Genomic DNA, 27,635 nt, shown 5'->3' on the forward strand with positions numbered 1-27,635 from the left:
TCTGCAGCGGGAGAGAGGATCAGGAGACGAGCGGTAAGTGAGTGGTTTGGGCAAAAATTATCATCACCTGTTTCTTGTTTCAGTAATTGGCGTGGAGAGAGTATAAAACGCCAGGAGAGACTGAAGCAAGGGAGAGAGAGACGTGGCGTTTCTCAATGTCAAGGATACTTCCTTGGTAGGACTGATCCTTCCAAGTCACTTCCTTCAGAGGCTAGGTGAGAGTCCTCTTTAGCATACGGAGAACACGTAAATGGAACAGGCTAGTAAGTTAATTTTTGAAATAACATTAGATAGCAAAGCTGCGCGCATAGGATTGTGGGTGATTTGAGAGCGCGAAGAGTGCAAAGGATACACATATGCATCCTTTCCTATGTATGGGATATTCTTCGAACGAAGGACTCAGTCCTTGGTTGAAATTCCGAGGATCCTCGACATTGGAAAAGTCCTTCGACGGATGTCGATGACGTAGCATCCTTGAAATACTGGCTTCCGAGGATCCTTCCTTGACATTGAGAAACACCTACGGACTGCTGACCCGAAACAGAAACCGGAAGGAGTAAACCGAAAGTGTTGTGCAAATGTGTCAGAATAGAAGTCACCATTTGGTGTTTGTAAAGTTTCAGTTATATTTTGTTAAATAAATACGTCAGCAGTCCAGCCGACCCCTTTGTCCTCTTCCTTTCCTCCAACAAGCATACTACACTGGTGCCGAAACCCGGGAAGGAAGAAGGACCGCCGATCAATCCATCAAAGCCTGATTCAACCGGGGGCATTGGATACAAGCCACGTGGTTAAGGTGCAATGCGTATACGGGGATGTGGTGGAGTATCCTGTTGTCCCAATTATTATTCAATTCCAGGGACAAAAGCAAAGTGTAGAGGTGGCGGTTAGTCCCCACCTCCGGCATCTGATAATTTTGGGAACGAATTGGCCCGCGTTTACGGTTTTATTGGGGTCGTTATGTGCGGCTGCCTCTTGGGGAAATAAGGCACAGAAGGAGACCGCGCGGGTACAGGTGGGAGAAACTGAGCCAGGACCACTGGGGTCTGCTTCAGGGGAACCGAACGAAATCGGGAGACTGATTCTCTCGGAGCGTGATGACTTTCCTCTGGAGCAGTCTCAGGATGAGATTAAAGCATGCATTTCAACAGGTCTGCTCCATCGATGGCCAGCCTCTCCAACCTGCCCTCGCGCTCACCTATCCGTATTTTGCCATTTTAAAAGACCGGTTGTATCGAGTGACCCAAGACGCTTGGACAAAAGTGAATACAACCCAATAGTTAATTCCGAAGAGCCGCAGGGAAATGCTTTTCCATGCGGCTCATTCCAACCCTATGGCGGGCCATTTGGGACAGGCAGCAACACTAAATCGCCTCATGACCCGTTTCTTTTGGCCGGGCATTCATGACAACGTGCCTAGGTGGTGCGCATCTTGTCCGGAATGTCAGTTGGTGAACCCACCGGCCGCCCCAAAAACGCCTTTGCACCCTCTTCCCTTCATGCAGGTCCCCTCTGAGAGAATTGGTATGGACCTCATCAGGCCATTAGAGCGATCGGCACGAGGATATCGCTTTGCATTAGTCATAGTTGATTATGCAAAACGATATCCTGAAGCGGTGGCCCTCCGCAACATTTCCTCTAAAAGTGTTGCGGATGCCCTGTTTCGTCTTATCTCCCAGTTGGGGGTTCCAAAAGAAATCCTCACCAATCAGGGCACGGCGTTTATGTCACGTACGCTACGCGAACTGTACGGATTGTTGGGCATTAAATCAATTCGAACTAGCGTCTTTCACCCACAAACCGACGGCCTGGTCGAACTATTTAATCGCACACTTAAATCCATGATCCGTAAGTTCGTTCAGGAAGACGCCAAAAATTGGGATAGGTGGCTATGGCCCTTGTTATTCGCTGTGCGAGAGGTCCCACAAGCCTTCTACGGGGTTTTCCCCCTTCAAGCTTCTTTATGGACGCCAGCCCCGAGGGGTGCTCGACGTACTGAGAGAAACTTGGGAGGAGGGACCATCTCAGGGCAAAAATGAAATTCAGTATGTAGGTTACGCAAATTTGCACCGGGAGAGAAAGTACTTGTATTACTCCCAATGTCGAGCTCTAAGTTAATGGCTAAGCGGCAGGGACCGTTTGAGGTCACACGACAGGTCGGAGATCTCGATTATGAGGTAATACGGTCTGATAGGAACGGGTCCCATCAGATCAGACTCCTTAAAAAATGGAATGAGGCGGAATCAGTGATGTTGGCAACGGTGATTGGGGGGGGGGGGTGATCTCGGGCCAGAGGCGAACATCAAACCACAATCCCTCGCCCTGGCTCCAGGTGGAGATCACCTCTCGCCGTCCCAACTCACTGATTTAACGAAATTGCAGGCAGAGTTTGCCGACGTCTTCTCGCCCCTACCGGGCCGGACTAACCTGATTCAGCACCATATCGAGACCGAGCCAGGCGTGGTAGTTCGCAGTCGGCCGTATCGCTTACCTGAGCACAAGAAAACGGATGGCTCCCCGGCCTGAGACAGGCGGTGGGGGCATGTGTCAGGGGGGGCGTGGTTTAGCGAAGTCTGCAGCGGAAGAGAGGATCAGGAGACTAGCGGTAAGTGAGTGGTTTGGGCAAAAATTATCATCACCTGTTTCTTGTTTCAGTAATTGGCGTGGAGAGAGTATAAAACATCAGGAGAGATGGAAGCAAGGAAACGGAAACCGGAAGGAGTAAACCGAAAGTGTTGTGCAAACGTGTCAGAATAGAAGTCACCATTTGGTGTTTGTAAAGTTTCAGTTATATTTTGTTAAATAAATACGTCAGCAGTCCAGCCGACCCCTTTGTCCTCTTCCTTTCCTCCAACGAACATACTACAGGCTCTTTGTAAACTTTTTTTCTAACCAAGTAGCCATTTAATAAATGATATAGTACATTGACCTGGTCATTACCACACAACCTAGCTAAACTTTAATTATAGCCTAAATATATTTCAGCTAGAGAATGAATGAACATGAACAAACACTTCAGCTCTTTTCATGGGTGTGAATAATTACCTGATATTGAATCTGTAATTCCGCTAACAAACAGCAAAGTGAAACAAATGAACTTCATCTATAAAGGACACAAATGAAAATAAAACATTTTAATAAACAGTCAGCTTGCATGTTAACATTCATAGCCCCTTTCACACTGCCATTCCGGCAAATACAGGGGTAAAGTGTTCCTGTAATTGTTCCCTGGTCGCTAGATTTGGCACTTTCACACTGCCAGTGATGACCCGGTATATGTGCGTGCTTTCACACACAACCCTTGAAGATCCTGTAACGACACGTGACATCAGCGCGTGACGTGTGAAAGTGAAAGTGAAGTGACATTCAGCCAAGTATGGTGACCCATACTCAGAATTTGTGCTCTGCATTTAACCCATCCGAAATGCACACACACAGAGCAGTGAACACACACACACACACACTGTGAGCACACACCCAGAGCAGTGGGTAGCCATTTATGCTGCGGCGCCCGGGGAGCAGTTGGGGGTTCAATGCCTTGCTCAAGGGCACCTAAGTCGTGGTATTGAAGGTGGAGAGAGAGCTGTTCATGCACTACCCCCACCCACAATTCCGTCCGGCCCGAGACTAGAACTCACAAACCTTCGATTGGGAGTCCAACCCTCTAACCATTAGGCCACGACTTCTGTAATGTACGAGTCGACAACACTTGGCACGTTATACTTTAACTGAAGCAAGCAAAGGATCTCGGCATCAGCGCGGAAAGTGAGGAACTAACTGATCTCTGCTTCATTACAGTTTGCACATATGTTTTCGTCGCGAATGTTGATCTTCCTTCAAAACAGCAGGTAAAAGAGTCGCGCGATAACGCGCGTCATCACTTCGATACGGAATTAGTTCTGGCTTTTGTTCACACAGCGCTCGTTCCGGATCGATTACCACAATGTTACTAGGTCCCCGACCCAGGTTCAATTCGGTAATCAATTCCGGGACGTGGTTGCTTTCACACAGAAGGCGACCAGGCAATGTTACGGGAATATTGCGGGTCCGACGTGCAGTGTGAAAGGGGCTCACTCTGAATACTTGCACTTACACATCTACAATCAACTGCTTAAATTAGTCCAAAGCAAGACACAAATGCACATTAAATTTATCGTTTTAAAAATGTATTTGTATGGTTTAGTATAAATTCTAGACAAACCTAACCGGTTAAATGCACCTGAAACTTTTTCAGATATATGTAGTGGCATACAGTATCTTTGCGGGACACCCCGCAACTCATTTTGCTAGTTTTTTTTATTTAATAACCTAATTTACTTGTGGACTGGGTTTAGAGTTTAAAAAAATAAATTTTCACTTTGAAAAAATACATCAATGTACCAGGGGCAGTGCCAGAGAATGTTGACCGCGGGTGCTGAGAGTGTGATCGATCACTGATGGGGAACTGGACGAGTCAGCGCTTCCCACTGGTCAAAATTTCTCAGTTGGTCAAAATAACATTTCTTTATTTTTATTTTTTTTTTGCTACAGCATGTTAATCAATGCATGCTGATGAACCTTAATAATAGTTTATATTTATATGGAAACGAAAGTGGTTAACCCTTTCTTTTTCATCAGTAGTATTATTCCTGATTTGAATGTTGTGAACAGAGTTCCTCTTTTGCTATGTTATAAACCCAGCTTCTGACGCTTTCACTTTCGATTTCACGATCTTGTCAGGTTTTACAATAAAAGATAATTGTCTGATTTGCTCACATCTATAGGCTACATACACCTTTCAGCTTTTAATACTAAAAAATAAAGATGGATTCATTGTTATTTTTAATTAAAATGCAATACAACAATAAAACAGAAAGATTCAATGACAAACGAGTTTACAAAATGTTTATTAACAAAAACGAATAAGATGAGGCATGGCATAGGCCTGCACTACATGCTGTATTAGGCTATATAAGTACTAATAAATTACAGAACATTTAGCAAACACAGAGGAATCAAATAAAATAAAAAAATAAAAGAGAGCCTCCATAGCATAACGTGAGGTAAACAGCAAAGATAAGCTTTTCAAAATGAAAACAAAACAGAAAGAAAAGTAAAAATAAATGTGCTGCGGGTGACAGTGTTTGCAAAGTTTAAAATTAAAAGTAAAATTCTGGCTTGAGTACATTTTTCATCTCAGTTTTCCTTATTCATGTATAATTAGATAAATCTGCTATTATTTTAATCTCCAATCTGTTATTTATAAGTTCAGATCGTTTTTTAATGATTTGATAACTAACAAAAGACATGAACCAGTTTTAAATTCCAGTTTGGAGATGAGGTACCTTTGTAACACTGCGTTACAGTGTGCTATTCTGTGACATTAGCGATGTAATTAACCCTATTTAAATTAAATTCAATTAAACGAGAAAAAGGTGAATAAAGACTGACAGTCAATGTTTCATGTTTAGAAATGATTATTTCAAGACATGTAAAGCATTTTTGCTCTTTTATGTGGGCCATCCCAAGCATTGGTTGCAATGTGTTCGCTGTCAAAACTCTAAAATCTGATTATTTTTAATTCTTAAAAAACGCCATTATTATTATTTTTTTCTTATTTTATTAAAAAAATATTTTAGTTTGTCATGTATATTTTTTTCATTCCATCAGATAAAATTTTAAGCTGTTATACACGTTACAACGTGCACCTCAGCTGTTATAATGTACTCCAACCACGGGGCATGTTGTTACATTTCAATTAAAGAAATAAAGAAAAACATATACACTGTAATTATGAAACAAAGCCACATATTTATACTAGACAACTGTAAAATTACTGTGGATAATATATATATATATATATATATATATATATATATATATATATATATATATATATATATATATATATATATATATATATATATATATATATATATATATATATATACCTATTCTGAACCCCATGTGGTTCACACAAGTTGTTTGATGTTTCTCATATGCTGCAGAAATGGCAACTTTTCTGTGTTGAACAATGCAGTGGTCGCGACAATGACCGCTCACAACATTTAGTTGTTCGCAGTCTGGAGACCTGCAGGAAGTTAATATCAACTATAACCAAAACAGGTTATTATTATTTTTATATGAATAATAAAATAAATATAATGAAAATCTAACCACTCGATTTTTCTAATAGGGTGTATTGCCCTATAGTGGGACACTGCCTAATGTGGGACACTTAAGATTTATTGTTTGTAGCTCCCCCATAAATACATGAATTCCAGTGAAACTCTGGGTTACCAAAGCTGTGGTGTCATATGATGAAAGTCACATCACCTCTCGAATGTACAGTCATAAATGAGGGTGGAGGAATCATCAAACTGGAAGCACATTGTGTGAAGACCACCCAAAGGTCAGTGACATAGAGTTTTGACAAACTTGATATTAAGGAGTATAAATTCATTTTAAACAAAACAATCCTGCTACTTTTTGGCCTAATGTGCTTATTAAATGTTTTTCCATCAAAAAATTGTATAACTTTGTATGAATAAACTATGTATTTTAATCAAATGTCCTACTGTCCCACTTTTGGAAATATGGTTTTGTAAAGTAGGACTGTATGATTAGCCTAATGTGGGACAGTACTTCAGTCAGTCAAAAATGTGTGGAGGGGCATGGTTTGTGGTGCAAAAAATATTATTTACAGGGTTTTAGTGTTGTTAAGCAATATTAGAATGCTGTTACTGCAGATGGGATTATAGATGATGATGGTGGTGTCTTGACATGCAAAGGACTGCTTGTTTTCAGAGATGTAATGAGCTAATGTCTGTAGATTGTTTTTATTCAGGTTGTTCTCAAGGTTCGTGCAGGCTAGCTGCTAGAGGTTTTCAAAAAGACAATTATTTGTGATTTAATTATTTTAATTTAATTATTTATGATTGTTATGTTTGTTTAGTAAAAGAGAAAGAATTAGGCAAATGGTCTTAAATGTTTTTAACAGCAGTTCACTGCATGTTCATGCATTCTGAATCAAGGGTGATCTAGCCTAAAGTTAAACTTAACTTAACCTAAAGCCTCAACTGGTTGTACATTTTGCCTTCAGAAAGGCCTAGGTTATGCCTGCTGTGGTTGTATGTGTTTGTTGAACTAGAGAACAGTCAAGAATTCTACCTACATAATGCAGGTCTATGAAAATAGTTGCTTAATGTCTTAATAAATGCATAATAAATGGATCAAAACTATCATATTGTATTATTTGTCTGATGATGTTTGATTATTCTATCCATCCATAACCAAGAGAAATACTAACTTAAGATTTGACTGTTCTACATAAAAGGTGATTTTGACCTTTTATCATAGACTCATCAGTGTCCCACATTACACTGTAAAAAAAGTCAGTGAAAATACAGTACAAAATACCGTAATAATTTAAAGGAATTGTCCGTATTTTCTTTTCACAGGTGTTTCTCCGTATTTTTAAAAATACCCTTTGCATTGTGGGTACAAGAAGCTCAGTCAACAATCGACGCAAAACCAGTGCTTGAGCAGGCGCCATTATTGACGGATATAGTCTCGGTCAAAATTTCATTTTAAAGTCGGATTTAGTATTTTGAGAATGGTTCTTCTTACTCTTCCTTTGTAAATTATGTTTTGTTAAATGTAACAAACTGTAACTTTAACTCAGTTTCTGCCTGGCTTGTTTGGCAAATAGATGTCGGAGCTGTCGCATTCAACATTTTCAGCATAATGTTACCATCTCATCTTACACTTCTAACGTTATACAACATGGAGGTACATGTTACAGTACTCACTTTCCGTTTTATAAATAAAGGTTTATTAACTTTTTATTGTTGTTAATGCAGTGTAACATTTTTGTTAATGATCGTGTTGTAAAGCATCCGGCATATTAACGTTTCTGAGGTGATATTGAGCAGCTGTGATAACGTAAAGTGCGGTAACTTATAACTGTGTTTAGAGCGCTTTATGCCTTCAACAGGATCTGGAAGAGTAATGGGCAAGAAAAGAAGACACCATTAACGTTACAACTTTTTATTTAAAAGAGATTATACGACTAGGTGAAGATCTGACGTCACAGAGTTCTTCAAGGATAACACACCTTTTCTGCCGAACGAGGTAGGTTTAGACATTTTATCGGCTTGTTTATGTTAAACACACACACACACTCGATAAGTTAATTCTGTAACTTTACTGGCACACTGTCCGAGAACGCACACATCGTGCACGCGCAGAGCATGCCGCTTCATACAAGTTCTCTCACTCTTATTACACAGACAAAAGCACGCAAAATTGTCAAAATGAGAATTTTTGGCGAGTGAGAGGTCATAATTGCTGCTGTACTTTGCATCCAAAGCACCCCCTGCATTCTAATCATGTGTTGGTATTCTGTTTTATTTATTACGTTTTTATTTATGAAAGCATATGGGTAGCAAAATTCAATTAGAAATATAATATGCAATATGTAAAACGGCAATGTGTTTCTGTATTTTAATGTACATTTTACCATTCAAATGTTTAATATTTAATGCAAAATGAAAAATATATATTTTACTTATATAGTTTACATTTGCCATTTCCTACACTAGTTTTAATATTTAATGCTTTATGTTGCAAAATGAAAATGAAAATATATTACACAAATTGATTAGATATGGTTAATATGGCCAAGCAAAAATTGTAGTAAAATTTTAAATAAATTTTAACTTGGGGGTAGGACACTTGGGATTGCATTTTCATCATAATACAGTGTGATAATTGTAGCAAAATACAGTGAGAATTTCAGAATGCATTCTGAAGCAAAGGTGCTGCAAAGTGGTGTTTTAAATTTCTATTATTCTTAGTGCATTGAAGAAGTGTATTGGCACTTACAAGATGTTTCAGTTGCATTTTCATTTAATACCTCGCGATGAATAAAAAGTTAATGTGATTTCATATCATGTGTCATATTAAAGGTGCTGTAGGGAACTTTTGTAAAAAAAATATTTTTTACATATTTATTAAACCTGTCATTATGTCCTGACAGTAGAATATGAGACAGATAATCTGTGAAAAAATCAAGCTCCTCTGGCTCCTCCCAGTGGTCCTATTGCCATTTGCAGAAAGTCATCCGCTCCCGGTAAAAAACAACCAATCAGAGCTGCGGTCCGTAACTTTGTTTGTGTTCAAAATGTAGAAAAATGAACATAATAAGCGAGTACACCATGAATCAATTTTCCAAACCGTGTTTTTGGCTTGTCCTGAATCACTAGGGTGCACCTATAATAAGTGTTTATATTCGGACTATTTTAGATTGCTTCGGGGGTACCACGGCGGAGTAACCCAGTACCTTTGTGATTCTTCATAGACATAAACAGAGAGAAGTAGCTCCGGCTACAATGTTCTTCCGCAAGACGCAAGCAGTTCTGTTTATTAACCGCTAGAGCGTCAAAAGTTCCCTACTGCAGCTTTAATGCACAACAAAGCATAAAAAATTTGTAGTGGTTCCGAAAAAGTTCAAAGGACATGGTGTCACACCAGAGGACATGGTACAAAAATGTAAAAAAAAAAAAAATAGAATAACATTGCAGCTTCATAACAGGTCCGTGTAGGTCAAATAAATGTGTGTATGTATTTATATTACGTGTCCTGAAATATTATGGGTGTCCAGTACTCAAAATAGTTTTAGAACCACTGACTGGTAAAGTAAGGTGATCTGCATTTTCTGGTCTTCAGAAAATGGCACATCTGGTCACCTGGTATAGGCCATATCTGGCCCACATACAACAAGCCAGAACTCAACCTAAAACCGGTTTGTCACACACGGGCCAGATCTGGCCCACACACAGCAAGCCACGACTCAAATTAAAGCCGGTTTGTCACACACGGGCCAGATCTGGCCCACACACAGCAAGCCACGACTCAAATTAAAGCCGGTTTGATGTGTGTGGGCCAGAGATGGCCCATATAACCTCTGCCGCTGCCAGAACTGAGCCAGATGTGCCATAGTTGGCCCAGATGAGGCCCGGATATGTATGCTATCTGGGAAATCGTATGGATTGGGAACGGTATGAGGGAGAATAACTAATGACAAAATTCACATTTTGTGCTTTTTAAATAATGTTGTGTTCTATAGGAAAATGGTCTCATTTCACTAGACTATTGTCTAGAGGTCTGTAGCATTTGTTAATAATGACAGCCCTGTCTTTGTATTAATTTTTACCCCATGTATTTGAAAATGTTAATCTTTGTGACCACTATTTGGTGCAACACCAATATTGTATAAGTACCTATTAATGATTTCTTTTTTCTGCATGTTGCTGTTTAAACTAAAAAATGTTCTATAATACAAGCATTTTCAATGGTGCCTTTCACATTGTTAAATTGATGTCATAATGTTTTTGTCTTCACCTGTTTAAGGCAAATAAAAGCTACTGAACACATTTTTAAGAATGTTTACATGAGGTAAGAATAAACCATGTTCAATTGGTACATATTGTGCTGGATTTATTTGCTACAGAAGAGGCCTATGCTATAATTTTTTTAAATCTCTGCATAAGAGCACTAATATGTCTATCATTTCTTTTATGAATGTGTTATCTGCAATTTCTCTTTTGATTTATTTAGGGCACATCCTGGGGTTTTTGAAATGGTATTAGTTGTGGATTTAATGTTTTGCCTACACATCGCAATATGTCACAGAAATCTGAAATATAAAAAATGTCCCACATTAGGGGCAATTCACCCTATTCTTTAATTGTGTACTCCATATAAAAAGGTGCATTTCTATCATTTCTATTTCTGTTCATGTGGAGATGGCGAGCCAGCGACGGCATTCGACAATCTCTGCATCCGACACTGACTCAGAAAGCACTGGTTTATTAATAAATAACTAATGTGTTCTTTTCCCCTGACACATTCAGAATCACATTGCCCGTGCTTAGAGGCCATTGCTTTAAATGCGCGAGCTTTAGTGCGGAATGAAGTGAAGCGAAGTGAAGTGAAGTGAATGCCTATATATTACAGTATGGTTAATATATTATTATATCAATCAATGTAACATAACATGCGACTAGTTGAATAGAACATTCTTTAATAGAGGGCAGGTCTATTTAGAACAAGGAAGCGCTCCATTTTTAAAATAAAATGCTATTATGACATTATGAAAAGTGTGACAGCTGCAAATCACGTCGTTATTGTACTGTTCGAGTTGTGTGTAAAGAGTCAAAAGTATGTATCATGAATAATGATTTGTTGATCTTGTTTTCCCTTCAATACATGCCTTCCTCAAGGTATTTTTCAATTACTTTCAAATAGTGGTAGGTACAATATCGACCCTGGCAAAAACCGGTGGGGACATGTCCCACCGTAAATTACACCTAATGTGTTTTTCAGTCGGTTCTTGACTTACCTTCAGCTGAGCATTGCTGTATTCACAGGAGTTTCTGAATAAATTATTTATATGATTATTTGATATTAACTAAACACTGATACGAGAGTTAAAGATCGAAAGGAGAACATACAGTGACAGTTTCACTTTCACGATAGACCTCATGACAAAGACACCGCCCTAATCATCCTGCAGATTTGAATAGACAGATTTGCTAGAAAATCATGGAGTGTATGATGGACACAGATGGAAGCTTTTTTAAAGTCAGACTTTGATTCCATCCAAACATGTTTGATGTTCTGAGCCGATTTTTAGAACAGAACCTATTTCAGGCTTTAACTGTAGATTATTATGGCTTCTTACAATCAGTTTGAAGGAAGCCAGCCAATAGATTTTTAATCGCTATATATAAAATATATAATTTCTAAATATGTACATTAAAACATTTGACACAGGCACGTATCAAACTGCACGCAGATGTCATCAGTGAGTGTCAGCGGGGTCCTTTCAGTCACTGTACCAGGGGGGCAGGGTTTCATGATTTTTTGAAGCACCCCTGGGCGCCGCCATTGGCTAGTGGACCCCCACCTGCTGTTAGCATTCCATTGACTCCCATTCATTTTGGCGTTACTTTGACAGTGAATAACTTTATATCTGAGGCGTTTAAAGACTCCATTTGTCCATTAATTATTTCTAAAGAAACACGAAAATGTATAAAAGGCTCCATTACCTTGTACAGTATCTTACGTTAAGGTCCCGTAGAAGCAGTTTTAGTAAAATATAGGCTAACGATTGCATCATAACCAGCGACTCTCTGTCGCACAGTAGCGAAATTACCATATGGACTGGAGGAGAAGCTCGCAGGCAATCTTTTACTGTCTATGAGGCTATCGGGGGGACGTGGAGGCATAAAGTCAAGGGAGATAATTAATCAGAATGCTCATGTTCACGCTCGCAGATTTGGTGGGTGATTCAGATTTCACTTGGCACAGCTATTAGAAGACTTACAATTATCAGACAGGTTGCTCAAGTGACAGCTACGTCATCAAGCTCAGTTTGAGGCTGCGCAGTACGCCCGACCCCCAGGAAGTGTGTGCTTCTAATTGACTTCACTTGTCTCCGTTGATTCCAATGGGGTCGCTGTGTCCATTGGTCACGCCGTAGTTTCCAGTCTTCTATAGGTCAAACCACAGCACAAGCAGAAATGATCCGATCATTAAGTTTACTCAAATACTCTCTGAATGTATCAGCGGGCTGTTATCATCCAGCAGAGGGGTCTGGAAAAGAACAGTCCCCGCCACATTCACTCGTCTGACGTGTGGGAAGGGAAGTCATGGCCTAATGGTTAGAGAGTTGGACTCCCAATCGAAAGGTTGTGAGTTCGAGTCCCGGGCCGGCAGGAATTGTAGGTGGGGGGAGTGCATGTACAGTGTGCACTTCGGATGGGTTAAATGCAGAGCACAAATTCTGAGTATGGGTCACCATACTTGGCTGAATGTCACGTCACTTACTCACATGTTCCTGGAGAGATGAAGAAAAAATCAGTATTTCATCCTTAGGCAGAGACTTACCTGGAATTAAGTCTATAGCACAGTCATAGGGACGATGCGGAGGAAGAGAAGCAGCACGGGACTTACTGAACACCTCCTTCAGGTCCAAGTACTTTGCGGGCACGTTTGATAACACCATGGTCTCCTCCTGAAAAGCAGAAACCAGACAAGACTCATGACAACTTTCACTCCACAAAGTGACTTTTTTTGGAACCCCAATCCACTCGGGGATTGTGTTTGACCAACCAGGGGTGACCTAAAACAATGGGAGCGACAAGGGAGTCCATGAGGTAAAAGGATATGGTTTCGGTGTGGTTTTGCAGAGGTGAGCAGAGTTATAGGTTCAGTGTTGTGAGTTACGTGTGGCATTTCCTGGCTATTAGGACGAGACACAGGAAGGACAGGAAGGTTCAGGTAACGTGCAAGGACAGTGTCACTGAAATTACCTTCGCCTCCAGAGTCCAGAAGGGCGTGACAGTTGTGAGTATGGTTCTCCCACCACAGTTTTACCGGAAGGAGAGTCGAAGATGTGGTTGAGGACTTCCTGGTGGAGATCCCACCTGATAGTAGCCTCAGACTTACTACCAGGGTTGGCTCTTTTACAGGGCACGAATGGAGGGAATGACCCGAGCCACCGCAATACAAACACAGTCCCTGGGACCTACCCCTCTCTCTCTCGTTCCACTGGCACGCGGCCGGCAGGGTGCGGAACTGGATAGAGTAATCCGCCACTGACGATTTCCCTTGACGGAGGTCCGGGTGGTGAGCGGCCTCCCTGCCGGCCGCGGCCCGATCAAATACCCTCTTCATCTCCTCTGAGAGGGCGTGGAACGAGGTGCAACATGGATGACGATTCTCCCACACCGCTGTCCCCCATAAGGCGGCCCTGCCAGAGATTAGAGTGAGAGCAAACGCAACCTTGGACTCTTCCGTCGCGAAGGTGCGGGGCTGCAATGCAAAGTGCATGGAACATTTGTTAAGGAAAGTCTGGCAAAAGTTAGGCTCTCTGGAGTAACTCTCTGGCACCGGAAGTCGCAGTTCTGGCCGGAAGTGATCATGGGAGACCTCCCGGGGGGCGGGCGGCCCAGCCGGTACGGTTGGCGCAGCGGAAGAGGTGAGCTGATGGATGTGCTAGGTGAGCTTAGACACCTATGTCACCAGCGCTTGGATAGCGCGTCCGGTGTTATCAATGCTCTCCTGCTGCAGATCCATGTGTTTGACGCTGTGGCAGATGAAATCAGAAAGTGAAGTGGTGTTAGCTGCTTCCATGTTGGGTCAGAGCATTCTGTAACAACGGGGTGAAAGGAGTGGCAGGAAGCAAGTGTGAGTAATAAATATTTAATAAAATGAATGACACAGTACATATAGATGCATACACAGTCCAGGAAGATGCAGGTGAGTGAAGGATCCGAATGGCGGAGATGAGTTGGCAGCAGGAGAGGGTGACACAGGAATTGCTGATGTGTAACACACAAACTTCACCCACATAGTGAAAAACCCTGAGATCACGGTTTACCAACCGTGACAAAAATGTGCATTATCCATTGACAAGTAGATTTTGAGTCGAACACTAGGGGGCACCAACACTGCCGTTAATCTCAAAATGGCCAAATATATATATATTGATCAGAAGCTAATGGAATGATAAAGATGCATTGATTAAATAATTTTATCTGTTTTGTTGTGATGAGGGAGCGCACAACATGACAAAAATTATTCTATTAAATTTTCTTATGATCTTGATTCTTGACTTACAAAAGTTGTTTTATCTTAAGAAAATAGCCCCATTCAGAAGGATCTTAACTGTAAATTTTTAAACAAATATGTAATTTATTAATACAGAGTAATATAAATATAGAATAATAAAGAAAATAAAGACATAGATTTTTATTAAATGTCTGTCTGTTCTTTTGAACTACAGGGTAAAAAATTGGAGATCTCACTTAATTAGGGATTTGATGTAATGAAAATCACGATTATAATGACCAAATTTATCAAGGTTATCAGTATTATCATGGTATTGTTAAAATGTGCTGGAGATGTTAAAAAAGTACAGATCGCCTAACCAAGTTGTATATTTAAAAATCAACAAACAACAAATAAAATGAATTTTTGTTTACATAATCACTAAAACAATAATATTACCAAGGATGTCCGGATTTACCATGTTCAGATGTCTAATGTAAATGTTCAAATAAAGCTTTGAACAGTTTAATAAAAAGGTAAACCTCACATTTCAGCCTTTAAATAAAGAAAAGATATGTCAAATTGATAATTGCTTAATAAATTATTATATGTATTTTATCTGCACCATAAATAATTCTAGATAACTTATTTAAATTGTTTAAATGTGTAGAATCCACACAAGCTTTTTGTTTTTATTTTTATCAAACGTTCAAAAGTTACAGCAGGACATGCAAATTCGGTCCGTTTCTGGCCAGACAGAAGCTGCACAGAGACTGAATGTATACAAGTCTTGTTAAATCCACTCTCTGACAGCAGGTGGCTATAATGGAAATTATTGTCCTCCGTGGACAAACCAGTATTACTATTAAGAGCACTTCATTTAGGTCAGTGGTTTTCAATTCTAGCCCTCGCAACCCCCAGCTCTGCACATTTTGTGTCTCTCCTTGTTAACACACTTGATTCAGATAATCAGCAATGTTCATTAACTGTGTTCCCACTGACATGGTCCCTACACAGTGTTCATTGCCACCGGCGCCGGGGGGGGGGGGGGGGGTCTTGGGGGTTCTCAATATATATATATATATATATATATATATATATATTAGGGGTGTAACAATACGCGTATTCGTATTGAACCGTTCGTTGGACTAATTAATTATATTTGAAAAAAATAAAAAAGTGAAATATAATGATATGCGTTCAACAAGGTAGCCCAATAACCCAAACGACGTAACAGGCAACGCCCCTGACACCCCCGAAAAAGAAAAAAACACCAACTTAAATGTTTATGTTAGGCTACTCAGTCAGGCGCTCGCTCACTCAGTACGCGCTGAAGGCTTGCTGCAAAATAGCCAATGCGTTTAACAGACCAGAAATAGAAGATCCTCCAATAACCAACAGGTCTGGTGTTTGGGTGCACTTTGGATTCCCTGTAAGCTATAAGGGTGATGGCAAGAGAATGGTGGATAAAAACAACAACGGTATGTCGCATCTGCTACATGACAATAGGGTACACCAGCGGGAATACAAAAAAAACACCAGCGGGAATACTTGAAACATGTCAACTAATTTACGCCGACATCACCTTAGTCTGTCAGTATCTGGGAAAAGACATCACCGTGGCGATTGGTAGGCTAAATTTACGTTACATTTACATTATAGCCGCGGATATGAGACCTTACTATTTACCATTCATTCTATCATCACCATTATATCTTACAGGGAATCCAAAGTGCACCCAAACACCAGACCTGTTGGTTATTGGAGGATCTTCTATTTCTGGTCTGTTAAATGCATTAGACATTTTGCAACGAGCCTTCAGCGCGTACTGAGTGAGCAAGCGCCTCAGGGGCCATTCACATATTGCGCCTAAAAACGCGTGGAAAACGCTAGGAGCATCTTTCTCCTCCTTTCCAAAGTGCTCGGGCAGAAGTGCCCCTGAGGCGTCTGCCTTTGCTAAGAAACAATGACGTGTTCTCTCCATGAAGACGCGGAAATTTCAGCAAAGGATAAATGGATTTGCAGCTCTAAAAATCGCTTGCAGTAGGCTAGCTCTGCTACTAAATTCTTTTGGATTGATTCTGATTCTGTGCTAATGTTATAAGTGCGGGTAAACAGAAGGCTTGAATGAAGGGCAGTCATCGACAATGAAATTACATAGAGCGCAAAAGAACCGGTGAACCATTTTTTAAAAAATGTTTTATTTGATCGAACTGTCCGAAAGAACCGGTAAACTTGAGGTGCGGGGCTGCAATGCAAAGTGCATGGAACATTTGTTAAGGAAAGTCTGGCAAAAGTTAGGCTCTCTGGAGTAACTCTCTGGCACCGGAAGTCGCAGTTCTGGCCGGAAGTGATCATGGGAGACCTCCCGGGGGGCGGGCGGCCCAGCCGGTGCGGTTGGCGCAGCGGAAGAGGTGAGCTGATGGATGTGTTAGGTGAGCTTAGATACCTATGTCACCAGCGCTTGGATAGCGCGTCCGGTGTTATCAATGCTCTCCTGCTGCAGATCCATGTGTTTGACGCTGTGGCAGATGAAATCAGAAAGTGAAGTGGTGTTAGCTGCTTCCATGTTGGGTCAGAGCATTCTGTAACAACGGGGTGAAAGGAGTGGCAGGAAGCAAGTGTGAGTAATAAATATTTAATAAAATGAATGACACAGTACATATAGATGCATACACAGTCCAGGAAGATGCAGGTGAGTGAAGGATCCGAATGGCGGAGATGAGTTGGCAGCAGGAGAGGGTGACACAGGAATTGTGGGGAAGCGAGCCGAAGGTAAGTGATGATGCTGATGGTGATAGAAGAGTGGACGAGGTTCTGGGAAGACAAGGACATCCAACGCAGAAGCACACAAGAGAGCAGACATCAGATGCTAGACAGGCCAATATATAGGGATGAGTAATGAGTGACAGCTGTTGCTGGTGAAAATTAGCGGAGACGCCCACAAGAACAATCAGTGCTGATGTGTAACACACAAACTTCACCCACATAGTGAAAAACCCTGAGATCACGGTTTACCAACCGTGACAAAAATGTGCATTATCCATTGACAAGTAGATTTTGAGTCGAACACTAGGGGGCACCAACACTGCCGTTAATCTCAAAATGGCCAAATATATATATATTGATCAGAAGCTAATGGAATGATAAAGATGCATTGATTAAATAATTTTATCTGTTTTGTTGTGATGAGGGAGCGCACAACATGACAAAAATTATTCTATTAAATTTTCTTATGATCTTGATTCTTGACTTACAAAAGTTGTTTTATCTTAAGAAAATAGCCCCATTCAGAAGGATCTTAACTGTAAATTTTTAAACAAATATGTAATTTATTAATACAGAGTAATATAAATATAGAATAATAAAGAAAATAAAGACATAGATTTTTATTAAATGTCTGTCTGTTCTTTTGAACTACAGGGTAAAAAATTGGAGATCTCACTTAATTAGGGATTTGATGTAATGAAAATCACGATTATAATGACCAAATTTATCAAGGTTATCAGTATTATCATGGTATTGTTAAAATGTGCTGGAGATGTTAAAAAAGTACAGATCGCCTAACCAAGTTGTATATTTAAAAATCAACAAACAACAAATAAAATGAATTTTTGTTTACATAATCACTAAAACAATAATATTACCAATGATGTCCGGATTTACCATGTTCAGATGTCTAATGTAAATGTTCAAATAAAGCTTTGAAAAGTTTAATAAAAAGGTAAACCTCACATTTCAGCCTTTAAATAAAGAAAAGATATGTCAAATTGATAATTGCTTAATAAATTATTATATGTATTTTATCTGCACCATAAATAATTCTAGATAACTTATTTAAATTGTTTAAATGTGTAGAATCCACACAAGCTTTTTGTTTTTATTTTTATCAAACGTTCAAAAGTTACAGCAGGGCATGCAAATTCGGTCCGTTTCTGGCCAGACAGAAGCTGCACAGAGACTGAATGTATACAAGTCTTGTTAAATCCACTCTCTGACAGCAGGTGGCTATAATGGAAATTATTGTCCTCCGTGGACAAACCAGTATTACTATTAAGAGCACTTCATTTAGGTCAGTGGTTTTCAATTCTAGCCCTCGCAACCCCCAGCTCTGCACATTTTGTGTCTCTCCTTGTTAACACACTTGATTCAGATAATCAGCTATGTTCATTAACTGTGTTCCCACTGACATGGTCCCTACACAGTGTTCATTGCCACCGGCGGCGCCAGGGGGGGGGGGGGTCTTGGGGGTTCTCAATATATATATATATATATATATATATATATTAGGGGTGTAACAATACGCGTATTCGTATTGAACCGTTCGTTGGACTAATTAATTATATTTGAAAAAAATAAAAAAGTGAAATATAATGATATGCGTTCAACAAGGTAGCCCAATAACCCAAACGACGTAACAGGCAACGCCCCTGACACCCCCGAAAAAGAAAAAAACACCAACTTAAATGTTTATGTTAGGCTACTCAGTCAGGCGCTCGCTCACTCAGTACGCGCTGAAGGCTTGCTGCAAAATAGCCAATGCGTTTAACAGACCAGAAATAGAAGATCCTCCAATAACCAACAGGTCTGGTGTTTGGGTGCACTTTGGATTCCCTGTAAGCTATAAGGGTGATGGCAAGAGAATGGTGGATAAAAACAACAACGGTATGTCGCATCTGCTACATGACAATAGGGTACACCAGCGGGAATACAAAAAAAACACCAGCGGGAATACTTGAAACATGTCAACTAATTTACGCCGACATCACCTTAGTCTGTCAGTATCTGGGAAAAGACATCACCGTGGCGATTGGTAGGCTAAATTTACGTTACATTTACATTATAGCCGCGGATATGAGACCTTACTATTTACCATTCATTATATCATCACCATTATATCTTACAGGGAATCCAAAGTGCACCCAAACACCAGACCTGTTGGTTATTGGAGGATCTTCTATTTCTGGTCTGTTAAATGCATTAGACATTTTGCAACGAGCCTTGAGCACGTACTGAGTGAGCAAGCGCCTCAGGGGCCATTCACATATTGCGCCTAAAAACGCGTGGAAAACGCTAGGAGCATCTTTCTCCTCCTTTCCAAAGTGCTCGGGCAGAAGCGCCCCTGAGGCGTCTGCCTTTGCTAAGAAACAATGACGTGTTCTCTCCATGAAGACGCGGAAATTTCAGCAAAGGATAAATGGATTTGCAGCTCTAAAAATCGCTTGCAGTAGGCTAGCTCTGCTACTAAATTCTTTTGGATTGATTCTGATTCTGTGCTAATGTTATAAGTGCGGGTAAACAGAAGGCTTGAATGAAGGGCAGTCATCGACAATGAAATTACATAGAGCGCAAAAGAACCGGTGAACCATTTTTTAAAAAATGTTTTATTTGATCGAACTGTCCGAAAGAACCGGTAAACTTGAGGTGCGGGGCTGCAATGCAAAGTGCATGGAACATTTGTTAAGGAAAGTCTGGCAAAAGTTAGGCTCTCTGGAGTAACTCTCTGGCACCGGAAGTCGCAGTTCTGGCCGGAAGTGATCATGCGAGACCTCCCGGGGGGCGGGCGGCCCAGCCGGTGCGGTTGGCGCAGCGGAAGAGGTGAGCTGATGGATGTGCTAGGTGAGCTTAGACACCTATGTCACCAGCGCTTGGATAGCGCGTCCGGTGTTATCAATGCTCTCCTGCTGCAGATCCATGTGTTTGACGCTGTGGCAGATGAAATCAGAAAGTGAAGTGGTGTTAGCTGCTTCCATGTTGGGTCAGAGCATTCTGTAACAACGGGGTGAAAGGAGTGGCAGGAAGCAAGTGTGAGTAATAAATATTTAATAAAATGAATGACACAGTACATATAGATGCATACACAGTCCAGGAAGATGCAGGTGAGTGAAGGATCCGAATGGCGGAGATGAGTTGGCAGCAGGAGAGGGTGACACAGGAATTGTGGGGAAGCGAGCCGAAGGTAAGTGATGATGCTGATGGTGATAGAAGAGTGGACGAGGTTCTGGGAAGACAAGGACATCCAACGCAGAAGCACACAAGAGAGCAGACATCAGATGCTAGACAGGCCAATATATAGGGATGAGTAATGAGTGACAGCTGTTGCTGGTGAAAATTAGCGGAGACGCCCACAAGAACAATCAGTGCTGATGTGTAACACACAAACTTCACCCACATAGTGAAAAACCCTGAGATCACGGTTTACCAACCGTGACAAAAATGTGCATTATCCATTGACAAGTAGATTTTGAGTCGAACACTAGGGGGCACCAACACTGCCGTTAATCTCAAAATGGCCAAATATATATATATTGATCAGAAGCTAATGGAATGATAAAGATGCATTGATTAAATAATTTTATCTGTTTTGTTGTGATGAGGGAGCGCACAACATGACAAAAATTATTCTATTAAATTTTCTTATGATCTTGATTCTTGACTTACAAAAGTTGTTTTATCTTAAGAAAATAGCCCCATTCAGAAGGATCTTAACTGTAAATTTTTAAACAAATATGTAATTTATTAATACAGAGTAATATAAATATAGAATAATAAAGAAAATAAAGACATAGATTTTTATTAAATGTCTGTCTGTTCTTTTGAACTACAGGGTAAAAAATTGGAGATCTCACTTAATTAGGGATTTGATGTAATGAAAATCACGATTATAATGACCAAATTTATCAAGGTTATCAGTATTATCATGGTATTGTTAAAATGTGCTGGAGATGTTAAAAAAGTACAGATCGCCTAACCAAGTTGTATATTTAAAAATCAACAAACAACAAATAAAATGAATTTTTGTTTACATAATCACTAAAACAATAATATTACCAATGATGTCCGGATTTACCATGTTCAGATGTCTAATGTAAATGTTCAAATAAAGCTTTGAAAAGTTTAATAAAAAGGTAAACCTCACATTTCAGCCTTTAAATAAAGAAAAGATATGTCAAATTGATAATTGCTTAATAAATTATTATATGTATTTTATCTGCACCATAAATAATTCTAGATAACTTATTTAAATTGTTTAAATGTGTAGAATCCACACAAGCTTTTTGTTTTTATTTTTATCAAACGTTCAAAAGTTACAGCAGGGCATGCAAATTCGGTCCGTTTCTGGCCAGACAGAAGCTGCACAGAGACTGAATGTATACAAGTCTTGTTAAATCCACTCTCTGACAGCAGGTGGCTATAATGGAAATTATTGTCCTCCGTGGACAAACCAGTATTACTATTAAGAGCACTTCATTTAGGTCAGTGGTTTTCAATTCTAGCCCTCGCAACCCCCAGCTCTGCACATTTTGTGTCTCTCCTTGTTAACACACTTGATTCAGATAATCAGCTATGTTCATTAACTGTGTTCCCACTGACATGGTCCCTACACAGTGTTCATTGCCACCGGCGGCGCCAGGGGGGGGGGGGGGTCTTGGGGGTTCTCAATATATATATATATATATATATATATATATATATATATTAGGGGTGTAACAATACGCGTATTCGTATTGAACCGTTCGTTGGACTAATTAATTATATTTGAAAAAAATAAAAAAGTGAAATATAATGATATGCGTTCAACAAGGTAGCCCAATAACCCAAACGACGTAACAGGCAACGCCCCTGACACCCCCGAAAAAGAAAAAAACACCAACTTAAATGTTTATGTTAGGCTACTCAGTCAGGCGCTCGCTCACTCAGTACGCGCTGAAGGCTTGCTGCAAAATAGCCAATGCGTTTAACAGACCAGAAATAGAAGATCCTCCAATAACCAACAGGTCTGGTGTTTGGGTGCACTTTGGATTCCCTGTAAGCTATAAGGGTGATGGCAAGAGAATGGTGGATAAAAACAACAACGGTATGTCGCATCTGCTACATGACAATAGGGTACACCAGCGGGAATACAAAAAAAACACCAGCGGGAATACTTGAAACATGTCAACTAATTTACGCCGACATCACCTTAGTCTGTCAGTATCTGGGAAAAGACATCACCGTGGCGATTGGTAGGCTAAATTTACGTTACATTTACATTATAGCCGCGGATATGAGACCTTACTATTTACCATTCATTCTATCATCACCATTATATCTTACAGGGAATCCAAAGTGCACCCAAACACCAGACCTGTTGGTTATTGGAGGATCTTCTATTTCTGGTCTGTTAAATGCATTAGACATTTTGCAACGAGCCTTGAGCACGTACTGAGTGAGCAAGCGCCTCAGGGGCCATTCACATATTGCGCCTAAAAACGCGTGGAAAACGCTAGGAGCATCTTTCTCCTCCTTTCCAAAGTGCTCGGGCAGAAGCGCCCCTGAGGCGTCTGCCTTTGCTAAGAAACAATGACGTGTTCTCTCCATGAAGACGCGGAAATTTCAGCAAAGGATAAATGGATTTGCAGCTCTAAAAATCGCTTGCAGTAGGCTAGCTCTGCTACTAAATTCTTTTGGATTGATTCTGATTCTGTGCTAATGTTATAAGTGCGGGTAAACAGAAGGCTTGAATGAAGGGCAGTCATCGACAATGAAATTACATAGAGCGCAAAAGAACCGGTGAACCATTTTTTAAAAAATGTTTTATTTGATCGAACTGTCCGAAAGAACCGGTAAACTTGAGGTGCGGGGCTGCAATGCAAAGTGCATGGAACATTTGTTAAGGAAAGTCTGGCAAAAGTTAGGCTCTCTGGAGTAACTCTCTGGCACCGGAAGTCGCAGTTCTGGCCGGAAGTGATCATGGGAGACCTCCCGGGGGGCGGGCGGCCCAGCCGGTGCGGTTGGCGCAGCGGAAGAGGTGAGCTGATGGATGTGTTAGGTGAGCTTAGACACCTATGTCACCAGCGCTTGGATAGCGCGTCCGGTGTTATCAATGCTCTCCTGCTGCAGATCCATGTGTTTGACGCTGTGGCAGATGAAATCAGAAAGTGAAGTGGTGTTAGCTGCTTCCATGTTGGGTCAGAGCATTCTGTAACAACGGGGTGAAAGGAGTGGCAGGAAGCAAGTGTGAGTAATAAATATTTAATAAAATGAATGACACAGTACATATAGATGCATACACAGTCCAGGAAGATGCAGGTGAGTGAAGGATCCGAATGGCGGAGATGAGTTGGCAGCAGGAGAGGGTGACACAGGAATTGTGGGGAAGCGAGCCGAAGGTAAGTGATGATGCTGATGGTGATAGAAGAGTGGACGAGGTTCTGGGAAGACAAGGACATCCAACGCAGAAGCACACAAGAGAGCAGACATCAGATGCTAGACAGGCCAATATATAGGGATGAGTAATGAGTGACAGCTGTTGCTGGTGAAAATTAGCGGAGACGCCCACAAGAACAATCAGTGCTGATGTGTAACACACAAACTTCACCCACATAGTGAAAAACCCTGAGATCACGGTTTACCAACCGTGACAAAAATGTGCATTATCCATTGACAAGTAGATTTTGAGTCGAACACTAGGGGGCACCAACACTGCCGTTAATCTCAAAATGGCCAAATATATATATATTGATCAGAAGCTAATGGAATGATAAAGATGCATTGATTAAATAATTTTATCTGTTTTGTTGTGATGAGGGAGCGCACAACATGACAAAAATTATTCTATTAAATTTTCTTATGATCTTGATTCTTGACTTACAAAAGTTGTTTTATCTTAAGAAAATAGCCCCATTCAGAAGGATCTTAACTGTAAATTTTTAAACAAATATGTAATTTATTAATACAGAGTAATATAAATATAGAATAATAAAGAAAATAAAGACATAGATTTTTATTAAATGTCTGTCTGTTCTTTTGAACTACAGGGTAAAAAATTGGAGATCTCACTTAATTAGGGATTTGATGTAATGAAAATCACGATTATAATGACCAAATTTATCAAGGTTATCAGTATTATCATGGTATTGTTAAAATGTGCTGGAGATGTTAAAAAAGTACAGATCGCCTAACCAAGTTGTATATTTAAAAATCAACAAACAACAAATAAAATGAATTTTTGTTTACATAATCACTAAAACAATAATATTACCAATGATGTCCGGATTTACCATGTTCAGATGTCTAATGTAAATGTTCAAATAAAGCTTTGAAAAGTTTAATAAAAAGGTAAACCTCACATTTCAGCCTTTAAATAAAGAAAAGATATGTCAAATTGATAATTGCTTAATAAATTATTATATGTATTTTATCTGCACCATAAATAATTCTAGATAACTTATTTAAATTGTTTAAATGTGTAGAATCCACACAAGCTTTTTGTTTTTATTTTTATCAAACGTTCAAAAGTTACAGCAGGGCATGCAAATTCGGTCCGTTTCTGGCCAGACAGAAGCTGCATAGAGACTGAATGTATACAAGTCTTGTTAAATCCACTCTCTGACAGCAGGTGGCTATAATGGAAATTATTGTCCTCCGTGGACAAACCAGTATTACTATTAAGAGCACTTCATTTAGGTCAGTGGTTTTCAATTCTAGCCCTCGCAACCCCCAGCTCTGCACATTTTGTGTCTCTCCTTGTTAACACACTTGATTCAGATAATCAGCTATGTTCATTAACTGTGTTCCCACTGACATGGTCCCTACACAGTGTTCATTGCCACCGGCGGCGCCAGGGGGGGGGGGGGGTCTTGGGGGTTCTCAATATATATATATATATATATATATATATATATATATATATATATATATATATATATATATATATATATTAGGGGTGTAACAATACGTGTATTCGTATTGAACCGTTCGTTGGACTAATTAATTATATTTGAAAAAAATAAAAAAGTGAAATATAATGATATGCGTTCAACAAGGTAGCCCAATAACCCAAACGACGTAACAGGCAACGCCCCTGACACCCCCGAAAAAGAAAAAAACACCAACTTAAATGTTTATGTTAGGCTACTCAGTCAGGCGCTCGCTCACTCAGTACGCGCTGAAGGCTTGCTGCAAAATAGCCAATGCGTTTAACAGACCAGAAATAGAAGATCCTCCAATAACCAACAGGTCTGGTGTTTGGGTGCACTTTGGATTCCCTGTAAGCTATAAGGGTGATGGCAAGAGAATGGTGGATAAAAACAACAACGGTATGTCGCATCTGCTACATGACAATAGGGTACACCAGCGGGAATACAAAAAAAACACCAGCGGGAATACTTGAAACATGTCAACTAATTTACGCCGACATCACCTTAGTCTGTCAGTATCTGGGAAAAGACATCACCGTGGCGATTGGTAGGCTAAATTTACGTTACATTTACATTATAGCCGCGGATATGAGACCTTACTATTTACCATTCATTATATCATCACCATTATATCTTACAGGGAATCCAAAGTGCACCCAAACACCAGACCTGTTGGTTATTGGAGGATCTTCTATTTCTGGTCTGTTAAATGCATTAGACATTTTGCAACGAGCCTTCAGCGCGTACTGAGTGAGCAAGCGCCTCAGGGGCCATTCACATATTGCGCCTAAAAACGCGTGGAAAACGCTAGGAGCATCTTTCTCCTCCTTTCCAAAGTGCTCGGGCAGAAGCGCCCCTGAGGCGTCTGCCTTTGCTAAGAAACAATGACGTGTTCTCTCCATGAAGACGCGGAAATTTCAGCAAAGGATAAATGGATTTGCAGCTCTAAAAATCGCTTGCAGTAGGCTAGCTCTGCTACTAAATTCTTTTGGATTGATTCTGATTCTGTGCTAATGTTATAAGTGCGGGTAAACAGAAGGCTTGAATGAAGGGCAGTCATCGACAATGAAATTACATAGAGCGCAAAAGAACCGGTGAACCATTTTTTTTTAAATGTTTTATTTGATCGAACTGTCCGAAAGAACCGGTAAACTTGAGCACCTGCTCCTTTGACCCTTAAAGGGTTAGTTCACCCAGATATCAAAATTATGTAATTAATAACTTACCCTCATGTTGTTCCAATCCCGTAAGACCTCCGTTAATCTTTGGAACACAGTTTAAGATATTTTAGATTTAGTCAGAGAGCTCTCAGTGCCTCCATTGAAGCTGTGTGTACGGTATACTGTCCATGTCCAGAAAGGTAAGAAAAACATCATCAAAGCAGTCCATGTGAGATCAGAGGGTCAGTTAGAATTTTTTGAAGCATAGAAAATACATTTTGGTCCAAAAATAGCAACAAGGACGACTTTATTCAGCATTGTCTTCTCTTCCGTGTCTTTTGTGTGATAGAGTTCAAAACAAAGCAGTCTGGATATCCGGTTCGAGAACGAATCATTCAGTTCACCAAATCGAACTGAATCATTTTAAACGGTTTGCATCTCTAATACGCATTAATCCACAAATGACTTAAGCTGTTAACTTTTTTAATGTGGCTGACACTCCCTCTGAGTTCAAACAAACCAATATCCCGGAGTAATGCATGCACTCAAACAGTACACTGACTGAACTGCTGTGAAGAGAGAACTGAAGATGAACACCGAGCCGAGCCGGTGATTAAAGTGGCCCGTGAGTGTGTATGTGTGCATATATACAGTGGTGTGAAAAAGTCTTGGCCCCCTTCCTGATATCTTATTTCTTTGTCGCACTAGAATGTTTCAGACAAACAAATTTAAATATTAGTAAAAGATAACACAAGTGAACACATCATGCAGTTTTTAAATGGTTTTAAATGGTTAAAAGGTTTTTATTATTAAGGGAAAACAAATCCAAAAATACATGGCCCTGTGGGAAAAAGTATCTGCCCCCTAAACCTAAAAACTGGTTGGGCCAATGTTAGCAGCAAAAACTCCAATCAAGCGTTTGCTCTTAATAATAACTTGCAATGAGTCTGCTACAGTGCTGTGGAGGAATTTTGGTCCACTCATCTATGCAGAATTGTTGTGGCACATTCAGAGATGTATAGTAATGAAGTAGAACTACTTCACTATTGTACTTAAGTACTAAAATGCAGTATCTGTACTTTACTAGAGTATTATTTTTTCCCCTATTACAGTTGTGAGTATGGTTCTCCCACCACAGTTTTACCGGAAGGAGAGTCGAAGATGTGGTTGAGGACTTCCCGGTGGAGATCCCACC

General features: G+C 40.2%; 2 protein-coding genes across 6 annotated transcripts in view; both read right to left on the minus strand.

Annotated features, from left to right (window-relative positions):
• Positions 1-27,635, minus strand: part of LOC127955336 (butyrophilin subfamily 1 member A1-like) — a 270,064-nt gene that overhangs the window by 65,116 nt on the left and 177,313 nt on the right. The gene's annotated exons all lie outside the window — the stretch shown is intronic.
• The window catches only part of LOC127955280 (butyrophilin subfamily 1 member A1), a 144,015-nt gene that overhangs the window by 26,379 nt on the left and 90,001 nt on the right, over positions 1-27,635 (minus strand). For 2 of the 5 annotated variants that reach the window (XM_052553450.1, XM_052553447.1), the window contains exons 1-2: positions 11,384-11,515; positions 3,046-3,103 (exon numbers count right to left, since the gene is read on the minus strand). The exons of 2 other annotated variants lie outside the window; for them this stretch is intronic. In XM_052553450.1, coding sequence (XP_052409410.1) covers positions 3,046-3,103 — 58 coding nt within the window. In that variant the 5' untranslated portion in view covers positions 11,384-11,515. Of the gene's footprint in view, positions 1-3,045; positions 3,104-11,383; positions 11,516-27,635 lie in introns of those variants that run through there. One more of the 5 variants, XM_052553451.1, reaches the window with a different exon arrangement.

This window comes from Carassius gibelio, chromosome A3 (assembly GCF_023724105.1).
Source record: "Carassius gibelio isolate Cgi1373 ecotype wild population from Czech Republic chromosome A3, carGib1.2-hapl.c, whole genome shotgun sequence".
Classification (NCBI taxonomy): Eukaryota; Metazoa; Chordata; class Actinopteri; order Cypriniformes; family Cyprinidae; genus Carassius; species Carassius gibelio.